Below are 13,425 nucleotides of genomic sequence, written 5' to 3' on the forward strand. Positions count from 1 at the left end.
CTTCAGCTCAGGTCATGATCTCAGGATCCTGGGATCGAGCCCCACATCGGGCTCTCTGCTCAGCGGGGAGCCTGCTTCCCCTCTCTCTCTGCCTGTCTCTGCCTACTTGTGATCTCTCTCTCTGTATCAAATAAATAAATAAAATCTTCTTTAAAAAAAAAAAAAAATCCTCCTTTCAGGGGCGTCTAGGTGGCTCAGTGGGTTAAAGCCTCTGCCTTCAGCTCAGGTCATTATCCCAGGGTCCCGGGATGGAGACCCGTGTAGGGCTCTCTGCTCAGTGGGGGGCCTGCTTCCCCTTCCCCCCTTCCCCACTCCCCCACCACAGGCCCTGCCTGCCTCTCTGCCTACTTGTGATCTCTATCAGTTAAACAAATAAACTCTTTAAAAATTTTTAAAAAATAAATCTTCCAGTTTCAAATACTTAATATTAAGACTGCCTCACATTGGTGTTTAACTCTTATTTAATCAGTTTTTAATTTAGTCCATCATATGTAATCTCTTAACACCTGCTTTTAAAAACATTTAAAAATTTTAACCTATTATTTTTATTACTCTATTTTTTACCAACTTGCTTATGTTATTTTTCCTGTTTTATCTGATTTTCTACCATCTTATCTTACATCTCTGTATTTCCAGAATGACCTGTTACTCGTATTCATTTACTTTAGTTTAATTTTTATATCAGTTTTTTATATGGCAAATAATACATGCCAAAATCAGTATTTTTCAATACAGAGCGTTAAGAAATGACAATTTTTCTCTGTAGTTCAACTTTTTCTCTAGACACTCCAAAGATTCCTAGCCTTCAAATTTGAACACACTAACTGTAAACCATTTTATTTTTTGTTCACTATATATAAACTTACTTCTTTATTTTTTTTCCTTTTTTTTTTTTTTTAAAGATTTTATTTATTAGACAGAGATCACAAGTAGGCAGAGAGCAAGCAGAGACAGAGAGGGAGAAACAGACTCCCTGCTGAGCAGAGAGCCCGATGTGGGGCTCGATCCCAGGACCCCGAGATCATGACCCGAGCTGAAGGCAGAGGCTTTAACCCACTGAGCCACCCAAGCGCCCCTAAACTTACTTCTTTAAAGAAAGCAGGAAAAATGAGGGGCACCTGGGTGGTTCGGTGGGTTAATGCCTCTGCCTTTGGGTCAAGTCATGATCCCAGGGTCCTGGGATGGAGCCCTGCATGGGGCTCTCTGCTTAGCGGTGAGCCTGCTTCCCACCCCCCTCTCTGCCTACTTGTGATCTTTGTCTATCAAATAAATAAATAAATAAATAATCTTTTTTAAAAAAAAGGTATCAGGGAAAATGCAAAAATAGAATAAAAAATAAAATCTTACAGTATATACATTTGTACAGGACTTTTTCTATGTAAGTTACTTTTAACATAATTGCAACAGTACCTCTTTTATTTACTTATTTCATTAAGAGTCTCCCATGTAATTATGGTGTCATCAGAAACATTATTTGTATTATTGCATTAAATAAATGGACCCTTTTCCCATTGTTAGGCAATTACCACATTAAATAAAAAGGTAGTAGCAGAACCACATACGGTGACAGATTTTATTTTTAAGATTTTTTACTTATTTATCTGACAGAGAGAGAGATCACAAGTAGGCAAAGAGACAGGCAGAGAGAGGGGGAAACGGGCTCCCCACCGAGCAGAAAGCCCAATGGGGCACTCAATCCCAGGGCCCTGAGACCATGACCTGAGCTGAAGGCAGAGGCTTAACCCTCTGAGCCACCCAGGCACTCCTATAGATGTTAATTAGATTTACTGTGGTAGTCACTTCCCAATATATACAAATAATGAATCATTACATTGTGAAACTGAATTATGTCAACTTCCTATTCTTTAAAACACACACACACACACACACACACACACACAGTAGCAGGAAGAACCAGCATTGATATGTAGGATAAAAGCAAACTTAACTGAATGGTAAACAGATTTTTATTTCTTTGAGAGAGACAGACAGAGATAGAGAGAGCATGAGTGGGGAGGATAAGGAGAAGTAGACTCCCACCAAGTAGGAAGCCCAATTCAGGGCTCTATCCCAGGACCCTGAGATCATGACCTGAGCCAAAGGCAGACACTCAATGTACAGAGCCACTCAGGCGCCCCTTGAATCTATTTTTAAAATTTTAAAGCTCCATAACACTCAACTGCAAGTTTTCCAACCTTGTTTCCTAAAGAGAGACCTTACATTTGGAAAAAATACGTCCTTCAAAAAATTTAACAAATTATATAGGATAGTAATCAAATTCCCCTTACTCTGGGTTGAGTTTACTACTAAATGGAAATCTAGACTACTGACAGAAAGTATACACACATATTACTAGAAAATACTTCTCAGGACGCCTGTATGGCTCAATCAGTTAAGCGTCTGCCTTCAGCTCAGGTCATGATGCTTGGGGTCCTGGGATGGAGCCCCACATGGGACTCTGCTCAGCGGGAAGCCTGCTTTTCCCTCTCCCACTCCCCCTGCTTGTGTTCCCTCTCTCATGGTCGCTGTCTCTGTGTCAAATAAATAACTAAAATCTTTAAAAAGAAAAAAGAAAATACTTCTTATTATATAACAGGGAGTCAATATAATACAATACAGTAGTTAATGAGCATAGACTACAGTGAGACTACCTGTGTTGAAATCTTGGCTACAACTTACCAGCTATGTGACTCTGGGTAAGTTACTAAACCTCCCCATGCCTTAGCACCCTCACCTGTAAAATGGGATAATAATAACCATCGCATGGTTGTTAAGAGAATTCAGTGAGTTCATATTTATAAAGTTCTTGGCATACAGTAAATGCCATGTAAGTGGTTGTTCAGAATTTTTAATTAAGCTAACATTTATTGAGCACTTACTATGTGTTAGGTTAAATGCTATAGGCATGAATTTGCCTCAGATAATCTTCACAGCAGCCCATGATGAAGATACTACGATTATCCCCATTTAAAGATGAGGAAATTGAAGCACAAAAAGATCACATGACTAAGCCAAGGTCAAGCACAAACGCTGAAACAAGGATTTGAACTCAAGTCTGATGCATGACCTATAATTTTAACATAGATTACAAGGTACACTATACATTAGAAGCAGTAGCCTCCAGCTGTGCTTTAACTTAAAAAGAGGGCAAGGAGAGGAGAGACTTTACTGAAATAAATCAGAATATGTATTTCCTGGAATAAAGTAGGGTATTTTAAAAATTAATAAAGAAAGATCACTATAATACAAAAGCATGTATATATAAAGTAACATGATGTCTGATATTTGTCTTAAAATAAAATAGCTTCAGGAAAAGGTGAGGATAAAAGAAACAAGATCAGACATGCATTGATAATTGTTAAAAGCTTGGTGATAGGAATACGGTGGCTCATTATTTTATTCTCTCTACTTTTGTAAATTCTAAATAGAAGTAGGGTGCACAGATTATAAATACTTTCATTACACAAGCAAACAACTTTCTTATGATTCCCTGTATCAAAGCCATAAAACGATACTTGATATTTATACATTTTACAATGTATAGATAATCTGTGAAAGGATGGTCTCACTTCAAAAAACTGAGGATCTTCTCAACCAAAATAAAAATTTAATAAAAGTATTTAAGCACATACATATAAATATGCATATTAAATGGCTATCTGCATTTCCATCAACTTGTTAAAAATATTTGCTGGACTAATTAACACTTTCTTTTTTCGTGTCTTGCTTCTGCCTGATAATCTCTATGATTATGATACTCTCTGGTCTGTTGCCCAGAAAACGGATGGGTTTGTGACAAAGAGGAATCTATAACATGGTCATAACTGGACAATATGAATAAAAAACAGAAATCTGCTTCAGTAAGAAACATTTACAGGGGCACCTGGGTGGCTCAGTGGGTTAAGTCTCTGCCTTGGGCTCCAGTCATGATGTCAGGGTCCTGGGATCGAGCCCCGATCCCCACATTGGGCTCTCTGCTCAGCGGGGAGCCTGCTTCCCCTTTCTCTCTCTGCCTGCCTCTGCCGACTTGTGAACTCTCTCTCTCTGTGTCAAATAAATAAATAAAATCTTAAAAAAAAAAAAAAAAAAAGAAACACATAAAATGTCTTGCCTCAAATTGTAGTTGATTTTTTAAGAGTTGTAATTGGAGGGCACCTGGGTGGCTGAGTGGGTTAAGCCTCAGCCTTTGGCTTGGGTCATAATCTCAAGGTCCAGGGATCCAGCCCCACATCAGGCTCTCTGCTGGGCAGGGAGCCTGCTTCCCCCTCTCTCTACCTGCCTCTCTGCCTGTGATCTCTCTGTCAAATAAATAAATAAAAATCTTAAAAATAAAATATAATTTAAAAAATTTTTAAAAAGTTGTAATTTGTTTTTATACTAATAGATATCAGTGGGCTTCTGTTAAATATAAATATAATTAATAATTAAAGAACATTCTATATGCTCTAAATTATAGTCAAAAAAGCTAGCTGATACTAAAAGGAAAACTCAACATTTATTAAGCCAGACACTATACTAGGCATTTTCATACACATTACCTCTGTAAACTTAAGAGATTATATACATTTTTATAGAAAGAATATTAAAGTTTAGAGAGGTGAAATAACCTGCCCAAGGCCACAGAGTTTATTAGCAACTAAATTGCTATTCCAACTCAACCTCAATTACAAAATCCATTCTTCCCACCACTGTATCAGACTATACCATATGGGAGGCAAACATCTAAACTCAAAAAAACTTAAACATTTATGGCCTTTTTTTAAAAAGATTTTATTTATTTATTAGAGAGAGAGCATGAACAGGGGAGGGACAGAGGGAGAAACAGGCTCCCCACTAAGCAGGGAGTCCCAAATAGGCCTCCAACCCAGGACCTAGGGATCATGATAGGAGCCAAAGGCAGATGGAAGGCAGATGTATAACTGACTGAGCCACCAGGCACCCCTTTATGGCCTTTTTAAAGTGGACCACAAAATGTTTAAGTTACCGGTTACGTATTTATTTTACAGTGGCAGCTTGGGTTTAGGTAATGAACTACAGCTAAAACAAAAAAGCATTATGTTTGTTATTGTGTGACTCTTTTCCCCCAAGTCTCTTAATTCCAGCCTCAGGTTACTCATCTCTATAATGGGGAAATTAATATCCTTACTGTCCAACTACAGGATTACAAAATTCAAAGAGGATATGGAAAACAATTTCAAAAACTACAAAATAGAGGGGCTCCTGGTTGGCTCAGTCAAAAGGCATGTGATTCTTGATCTGGGGGCTCCTTAAACTTGAGCCCCACATTGGGTGTAGAGATTACTAAAAATAAATAAGCTTTTTAAAAAATTACGTTAGAAACCCTACAAAACACAAATAGAGTCTTTTTTTTTTGGCCTTAAAATGCTGAAAACAACAGTGTTTCTTTTTTTCAATGTAAAGTTTTCTAAAATAATTGTCAGCTATTTAAATTCTACACCTTCTATTAACATTTCCAGAATATGTCTCAAACTTTTTTTCTAAGCATATTCCAATCATCTCTTTCTTTGGCTTTCCTTAACCTTTAAAATAATGCAACAGTAAAGATACAATGCTTTTGAAATAAATAATTAACATTCTGTTTCAAAATGCTCAACATATAAAAGTTCTAAATTCTGAATTTTCAAACAAAATATGTGTTTGGTGTCACTCTTTTAGTTATACTTATGATTATGATGATTGAGCCTTTTCATATTCAGTTTATGTATAAGAAGATAGAATTAAGATCTGGAATTCCAAAGCAGAACACCCAACACATAATTTTTCGTGATTTTGTGGGGGGGTTTTCAAGGCTTCTCAAAGCAGATACAATAAGCTAACAAGCACATCAAACACAGCAACAAAATCCACTGAAACATTCAGCTGCTCTAAAAGAAGGATCAGGCTCTTTAGGAGAATACTACATTGTATGAGTTTGCAAAGTTTCACACTTTCTCATTTAAACTCCATTTCAGAGAAAGCCTTTGCATACTCACACAATATGCTTTAAAATGGCACTTTGCTGACCTTCCAATAGTCCAGCTCTATGAAAATTCTGTGATGGGTGTAACTTCAGAGTATCTGAAAAACACAAAAAGCATTAAGTACTTTTTATGCTGAATGACTTAAGAAAGAAAAAAAGGCAAGGGTGGCATAAATCTCTTACATAACTGCCATGTATTTTTAAGAGCTAAAGCCCATATCTGTGACTATACTCTGCAAAAGAAGATGGAATTGCCTCTACACTGGTCTCTATGGTAAACTTCGATTTTCATAAAGCGTTTGTTTCATGGAAAATTATCTGATGATTACTGCACAAATGGTGTTAATGTCTTGACTATTTTTAGCACCCAACTGTACCACATTAGCCCTCTTCTAAGAATCATCTCTTGATATCATCTTTTTCTTCTGACACTCAAAACTACAATATCTCCAACTACTTCAGGTATGATGCCTGAAAAACATCCTAGAGGATGGTGACTGCCAGCTAAAGTCATCAGAGCTACAGACAATGGCTACAGTTACTAAGTAGGACTCTCTGTACAAACCCAATCGTCAGTCTGTAAAGTCCAGTACCTTCCAGAGTAAACCATCTCACTCTGATTTCGCTTAAACAATTAACATTTACTAATGTGAAGCTGAGGTCCCCCTTTCTGGAGGGGGTAGAATCAGCGGATGGATACATCACACCCAAACTGAAGAAACGCTGGATTTCTCAGTAAGGAGGTTCACAACGGCACATAATTTCTTTTAATATGGTGAAATGAATAGCTAATAACCCACCTACGTCTTTTGCCCCTCCCAGGGGTTTAAAAAGTGGTGAAGAGTGTAGTGGGAGCGTTCTGGTTTGATGCCCCTTGCACAGGGAACCTGTTCTAACACATTCTTGTGGAGCCCAGTATAGGAATTTAAACCCGGTAAAGATCAACTCAAGTGTTCATATCGTAGATCCCGGGAATCCCCTTTAGGCCTTGGCCAAAAGAGTTTAAAAACGGGAATCTCTGTCCAATGCCCCCCTCCCTGCAAGGAGTCCTGGAACGGCAACGAAAGAGAAAATTCTCAAAGGACAGCGTCAGTGCCTGAGCTGGTACCCCTGGGACAGGAGAGGAATAAAACTAATCCAGAGAGAGCACTCCTATCTTTGTAAGGAGAGAGGAAGATGTAAGTCATTAGAATGCCACAGAGGTGGAAAGAGAGAAAAACAGAAAATTCGGGCCCATTCCAGCAATAAGATGACGAGGAAAGGAAGAACGCCTGGTCGAGGGGGGCCGTCCCAACAAGGGGAGGGAGTGGACTAGGCCGGAGGGAGCTGGGGGTAGAACGACGGCGCACAAACAACCTGGAGGGGGGAGAAAAATGGTGCCCCTGCACCCAGAACCGGCTCCGAGCCAAGCCGCCCGGTTGGGGGCAACTTTGCTGGGGAAGATGGCCCTGGTAGGGGGGCCGCGGCGCACCGATCGCAGCGGCCCCAGCACCGGGCCCAGTCTGGGGGAGGGGGGAATCCCTGAGCGGGGGAGGCCGGGACCAGCCGCTCGAGGAGTGTGGCGGGGCCGGACACGCCGAGGGACTCTCAGAGCGACTGGTGCCGCAGAGACCCGGGGCCGACGGCAATTGGGCTCCGTGCGGCCGGCGGCTCCGCGGGGGAGGGGCCGCCACTCCTCCCCTGCCCCTTCCACCATCACCCGACACCATCAGCCTCTCCCCACCCCCCTCAAAACAGGCCCGACCGGCCCGGGCTGGCCCCCACCCCCGACGGGGACCCCTCTGGTTCCCCCCGGCCGGGCCTCCCCGCCCCCACGCCCCAGCCCCCAGCCTGACTCACCTCGCGAGTACAGGGACTTGGGCGATTCCAGGTCTAGGTCCGCGCTGAGCAATGAGATGAAGTCCGAGGGCATCGCAGCTCGACCCAGCCCGGCCCGAGGGCAGCGGGAGGGGGGGAGCGGCGGTGGCGGCGGCACCTCCTCTCCGGGACCGCGGGCACCGAACCGGGGGCGGCGAGGCGAGGGCGGCTGCTGCTGCCTCCTCCTCGAAGGCAGTGACTTCCACCGGGCCGAGGACCGAGGAAACGGCAGCGAGGCGGAGGGGAAACTCCACGGGGACTAATTCCCGGCGAGCCAGGAGGGGGGTTCAGGGCGGGGAAAGGGAGGGGGGGAGAGCCAACGGGTCCGTTTCGTGCTTCTCCTCAGCGAAAACTGACGGTCGCCGCCACCGCCGCTGCCGCTGACAGGAATCTGAGCCCCGCCCCCCGCGGGGCACTGCGCAGGCGCGGAGGGGGGCGCCCCAAAGCCTGGAAGAGCTAGGGCGGCCGCCGGAGGGCGGGGAGACGCGCCAAGGAACAGCATCAACAAGGGCTTCGCTTCCTGCCCGCGCGGCCGCGGCTGCTGTTTCCCAGCCGGGAAAGGGCCCCGCCAGCAGGGAGGGAGGCAGGGAGGTGTCCGCGCCTGGGGCCCCGGGGAGGGAAAAGGTATTTGCGCCGACCTGGTGGCGGCGAGCCCGAGGCGGCCGGCCCAGCGCCGAGCTGAGCTCAGGAGGAGACGGACCTGAGGGAGCCGAGGTGACTGCCGGACGGGAAGGACCCCAGAGTTGGGTACGGCCGGCCTGGGCGGACTGGCTTGGGGTCTCGCAGGGGAATGGAGTTTCGTCTCTTGGACAACCACCAGTCCTTTAGGGTTTCATAGGAGTCTTCACCTTGAGTTGGCCGACGGACTGTCAAGCTCATTTCTTAATTAGGAAATGACAGACCATATCTAAAAACCTCGAGTTATTGGTTGTTTTTAATTAAAGTACCTTCGTCCTTTCCCGTCCCCAGTTTTGTCTCCCCTCCCCCATCCTTTAGAGGCTGAAAATCCGAAACAAAACATAAAACCAACTTTCTGATTGTGCTGGGTGGCCGGGTTTATTCGGAGTAGGAGATAAAAGGCTATTTAAAAATTGGATCCTATGAATCCACCTGGTTGTTCTAAAGGAAAAAGGAAAGAAGCACAGCGAAACGCCACTCTTCCAAAACCCTTTTACTTTTTTAACCTTTGGATTAGGCGAGGATGGAGGAAAAACACATTTGAGTTTCTAATATTATGTTCATGGGGCCAAAAGTTTCCGTTGCAAAAACTGAAAATCCTCACCTACACCGCAGACCGTTTCCTGACTCTAATAGACTTCTGAGAAATTTTTAATCAAGTTATTAAAATATCAATTGGAGTGCAGGGTATGCATCTTGGGAAATAATTTTAATCTTGTGTGGAATACTGATGCCAGCAATCTCTGGGCAACGTTTTTAAGCTATTAGATTTGGGGTGCCTGGGTGGCTCAGTCGCTAAGCATCTGCCTTTCGGCTCAGGCCATGATCTCAGGGTCCTGGGATTGAGCCCGGAATCTGACTCCCCGCTAGGCGGGAAACCTGCTTCTCCCTCTCCCATTCCCCCTGCCTGTGTTCCTGCTCCCACTATCTTTCTCTCTGTCAAATAAATAAATAAAATATTTAAAATAAAAAAACTATTAGATATGATTTTAGTTTTGCTACTTTATCTACACAGATAGTTACAAATCATAAAAATTTACTCTTGTGTATTTCATATATATTATATAGATATATAACTGGTATATATACAAGTTATAAGTATATATATACAAGTATATATAATCCAAGTATATTTACAAGTGTACACATACACACACACACACACACACACACAAGTTACATCTATCTATATATGATGTATCTATCTATACAATTTATAGAGCCTTTTCCCCAGGGAGTTGGGCCATTCATCTGGACTTGGAGTCCTGAAGATGGGGAAGAAACTCTCAGTGAAGGAGGTCCCAATGCAGGTGTCTCTGGGGTGGGGCTCTTTGTAAAGCTTTACCTGCAGACCTAGAATTTAAACTTGTGTCATCAGAGTCTCCCTATCTTTCCATCTGAACATTGGATTCAGGTTGCCCAATTATCTTCACTGCATTCTGTGCAGTAATGAATCAACCCTGTGAACATTTTCTTCCTGTCAGAGGTAAGAAAGCTTTTCAGAGCCATCCCAAGATGGCAAAGCAGAACAGGAAACTACTCTCAAATTTCCATTGCTACTATATGCTGTTGCAACAAGTCCCAAGGGAAGTCCCTTCATAACTCGTAAGAGCCTAACTCATTTGAGAGGAAGATTCAGTCAAATTGCCCAACAGGCCAAGGCCTTGGCCAAAGCTTTTGAATTGGAGCAAACACCTGATGGAGACCCACACCCCCACACACACACTCTCCAGCCATTAGTCAATACAAAATGTGAGGAGAGGAAATTGCGACTTACCAGGCAGAACCCCAATACTAAAAAGTTGGGTGCATCACTCTGATATATCCCTTTGCCCCAGACCTATGTAATCATTCAACAAACTTAGGATATAGGAAATCCCCAGTGCTGTTCTGACCCTAATTAACAAGTCAAGAATTGGCAAGGCCTCTTCCTTCCCCTTTCCCTCAACACTTCTCTGCCCTTTTGGGCCTTCCCCACCCCCCCTCCATGAGTGCTTTGTTGTTTATGTTAATCAGATTTCCCCTGGGTTGGTAAAACCCTGTAAAGAGGGGGGCCTCCAAGTGTGACTTGACCCAGAGTGAATTCTCCTAGATGGATTCTTTAGACTCAGGCCTCACCCCATCAGGCCTTGCATCAATCATTGATTATATCTCAATGGATATTTGAAAATTCAGTGTTCCTCTCATTTCCTTTTACAGAAATACATTTTTTGAAAAACTGTTTAGATGGGTAGTTTTCATGGCCATGCTTTGCAACAGCATGGAGATCTAGATTTCGTGTTATCCTTAAAATTTCAGTGACTAAAAACACAAATTCATTAGTAAACATGTGTGCTCTGCTCTGATCACAAAATATAAGACCGGCCTGACATTCAGTTATTAAAAATAACTATCCGATCAGTGAATTACATGCTACCCCCATTTCCAAGGATATTCCCTCTGTGTAGTCATTAATGTCTCTTTACTTCTTCTATTCAATCTTTGAAAGAATCTCATGTTATATTTCAAAAACCACCCATTCCTCAAATATACACCTTCATAAAACTTTGTGCGCAATAAAAAGTAAAGCTTTAAGCGTGTAAAATTTGTAAATTTCCTCTCATTGAAAATTACAATAGGATTATGGAACAAAACTTAAAGCAGATTTAGTAGTTTGTAGAATTCCTTTATATCGCTTCCCAGTCATCATATCACATTCCCAAGTTACTTGATTAAAATTTCACAAGAACCCAGATTCAACTACAAGGTTGTATAGATTATGCAATAGAGTGGCAGTCTTTATACTTGGTGGTGTGTTTTTAACCCCTCCTGGACCTGTTTAGGCACTTAGTGAATTGTGTTGCTGGATCTACTCTAAATGAAAGAGGTTCAAATATCAACCACTGAAAAGGAATTAAATAAACTCATACAGAACAGAGGAATGCGTTGTCACAAGATAATCTTTGTCATTGTAATACAATTAAGGCTGTTAAAATAATTTTGGTCACATGGATATTGTAAAGAAACTGCTAAACAAACACAAGCTCTGAAAGGAAAATTTCCAGAGCAGTTCAAGTCATGGACAAGAAAAAATTTTAGACCAAAAATGATCTCTGCTCCACCTTGGTGCACTCCTTAATAATAATGGAGAATTGGTGGTGGTGGGACATAGCGATGAGTGCATTTGTGCTGAAACTGTAAACAAAGTTTGATTTGATTATGATTATGTGTTGATTTTCACCCTTAGAACATGTTCTAGCAAGTATTTCTCTTTTTAAAAATATTTTATTTGTTTATTTGATAGAGAGAGATACAGTGAGAGAGGGAACACAAGCAGGGGGGAGTGGGAGAGGGAGAAGCAGGCTTCCCGCTGAGCAGGGAGCCCAATGCAGGGCTCCATTCCAGGACCCTGGGATCATGACCTGGGTCAAGGTAGACGCTTAACGCTGGGCCACCCAGGTGCCCCTCTAGCAAATATTTCTGAAGGCGAAATTAGTTTTGATAGTTTTGCCATTGGATTTAGAACATTCTCACTCCTTACATCTTTCACTGCCCAAATCTGGTAATCAGGCATCTAATTCACTTTGATGAAGTACTTCTATACTTTACGACTGGGTCGGAGTCAGAGTTGCTATCCAGAGTCTTAGACCAGTTCAGTCTCTTAAGATCTAGAATAGTTGCAAGTCCTGAGCTACAGAGCCATCAGCTTGAATTGGGAGAACTTGGTGAACAGTGGAGAAAGGAGAGAAATTTTAATGGGAAATTAGAAACCCCTGACCCCATTAAACCAAGAAAGGAAGGAGAATGTCTCTAGGTCATCCCAACAGTAGTCAGGTTGGACTCATGTAAACTGCATTCAAGTCTTTATTCATACTGGCTTTGACACCATCATGTTTGCTAAGATGCTCTTTCCACATCTAATCATAACATGAATAATCTAGTAGCCTCACCTCAGCTGTGATATTAGTTTGACCAAGAGTATGAGTTAGAAATGGTTTTACAGGGCTACCTGTGTGGCTCAGCTGGTGAAGCGTCCAGTCTGACACTTGGTTTTGACTCCCGTTGTGGTCTTGGGGTCATGGGATCGAGCCCTGTATCAGCTCAGCAGGGAGTATGCTTGAGGTTCTCTCCATCCCTCTCCCTCTGTTCCTTACAACCATGCTCTCTCTAAAAAAATAAATAAAATCTTTAAAAATGTTTTATTTATTTTAGAGAGAGAGAGAGACAGAAATAGTGAGAGCACCAGTGGTGAGGAGAGGGAGAAGCAGGCTCCCCACTGAGCAGGGAGTCCGATGTAGGACTCCATCCCAGGATCCCAGGATCATGACCTGAGCTGAAGGTAGATGCTGAACCAGCTGAGCCACCCAGGCACCCCTAAATAAATATATTTTTTAAATTGTTTTACAGTTTCCTATTACCTTCATTCTTAACTCAGGGAGCTTTTTTTTTTTTTTTTTTTTTTTTAAGATTTATTTGAGAAAATGAGAGAACACACATGTGCACACACTGGGAAGAACAGAGAGAATCCCAAGTAAACTCTGGCCTCAACTTAGGGAGTTTTTTAACCTGAAGTCCATGGATTTCTTTCAAGGGATCTGTGATCTCTTTAAACTTGTATATAGATTTTTGCAAGCTTGTATCTACATGCACTTTTCTCCAAAGGATGAAAGTCTTGGAGTGCTGGGGTGCCTGGGTGGCTCAGTCCACGGAGCATGGAGCTCTTTTTTTTTCCCCCCTTAAGACTGTATTTATTTATTTGAGAGAGAGATTGGGGGAGGAGGAGAGATAGGGACAAGCTGAATCCACACTGAGCACAAATCCTGATGAGTTGCTCAACAATCACACTTCCCTGAAATCATGACCTGAGCTGAAATCAAGCGTTGGAGCTTAACTGACGGAGTCACCCAGGCGCCCTACATAAGGGTCTTGAT

General features: G+C 42.5%; 1 protein-coding gene across 2 annotated transcripts in view; it reads right to left on the reverse strand.

Annotated features, from left to right (window-relative positions):
- NFAT5 (nuclear factor of activated T cells 5) overlaps window positions 1-8,170 on the reverse strand; it is a 115,252-nt gene extending 107,082 nt beyond the window's left edge. Inside the window, exons 1-2 of one of the 2 annotated variants that reach the window (XM_044255823.1) lie at window positions 7,820-8,170; window positions 6,025-6,078 (exon numbers count right to left, since the gene is read on the reverse strand). In XM_044255823.1, the coding sequence (XP_044111758.1) occupies window positions 6,025-6,078; window positions 7,820-7,892 (127 nt within the window). In that variant the 5' untranslated portion in view covers window positions 7,893-8,170. The remainder of the gene's footprint in view (window positions 1-6,024; window positions 6,079-7,819) is intronic. The other variant, XM_044255824.1, reaches the window with a different exon arrangement.
- Window positions 8,171-13,425: the final 5,255 nt, after the last annotated feature.

The sequence above is a fragment of the Neovison vison genome, chromosome 7 (assembly GCF_020171115.1).
Source record: "Neovison vison isolate M4711 chromosome 7, ASM_NN_V1, whole genome shotgun sequence".
NCBI lineage: Eukaryota > Metazoa > Chordata > Mammalia > Carnivora > Mustelidae > Neogale > Neogale vison.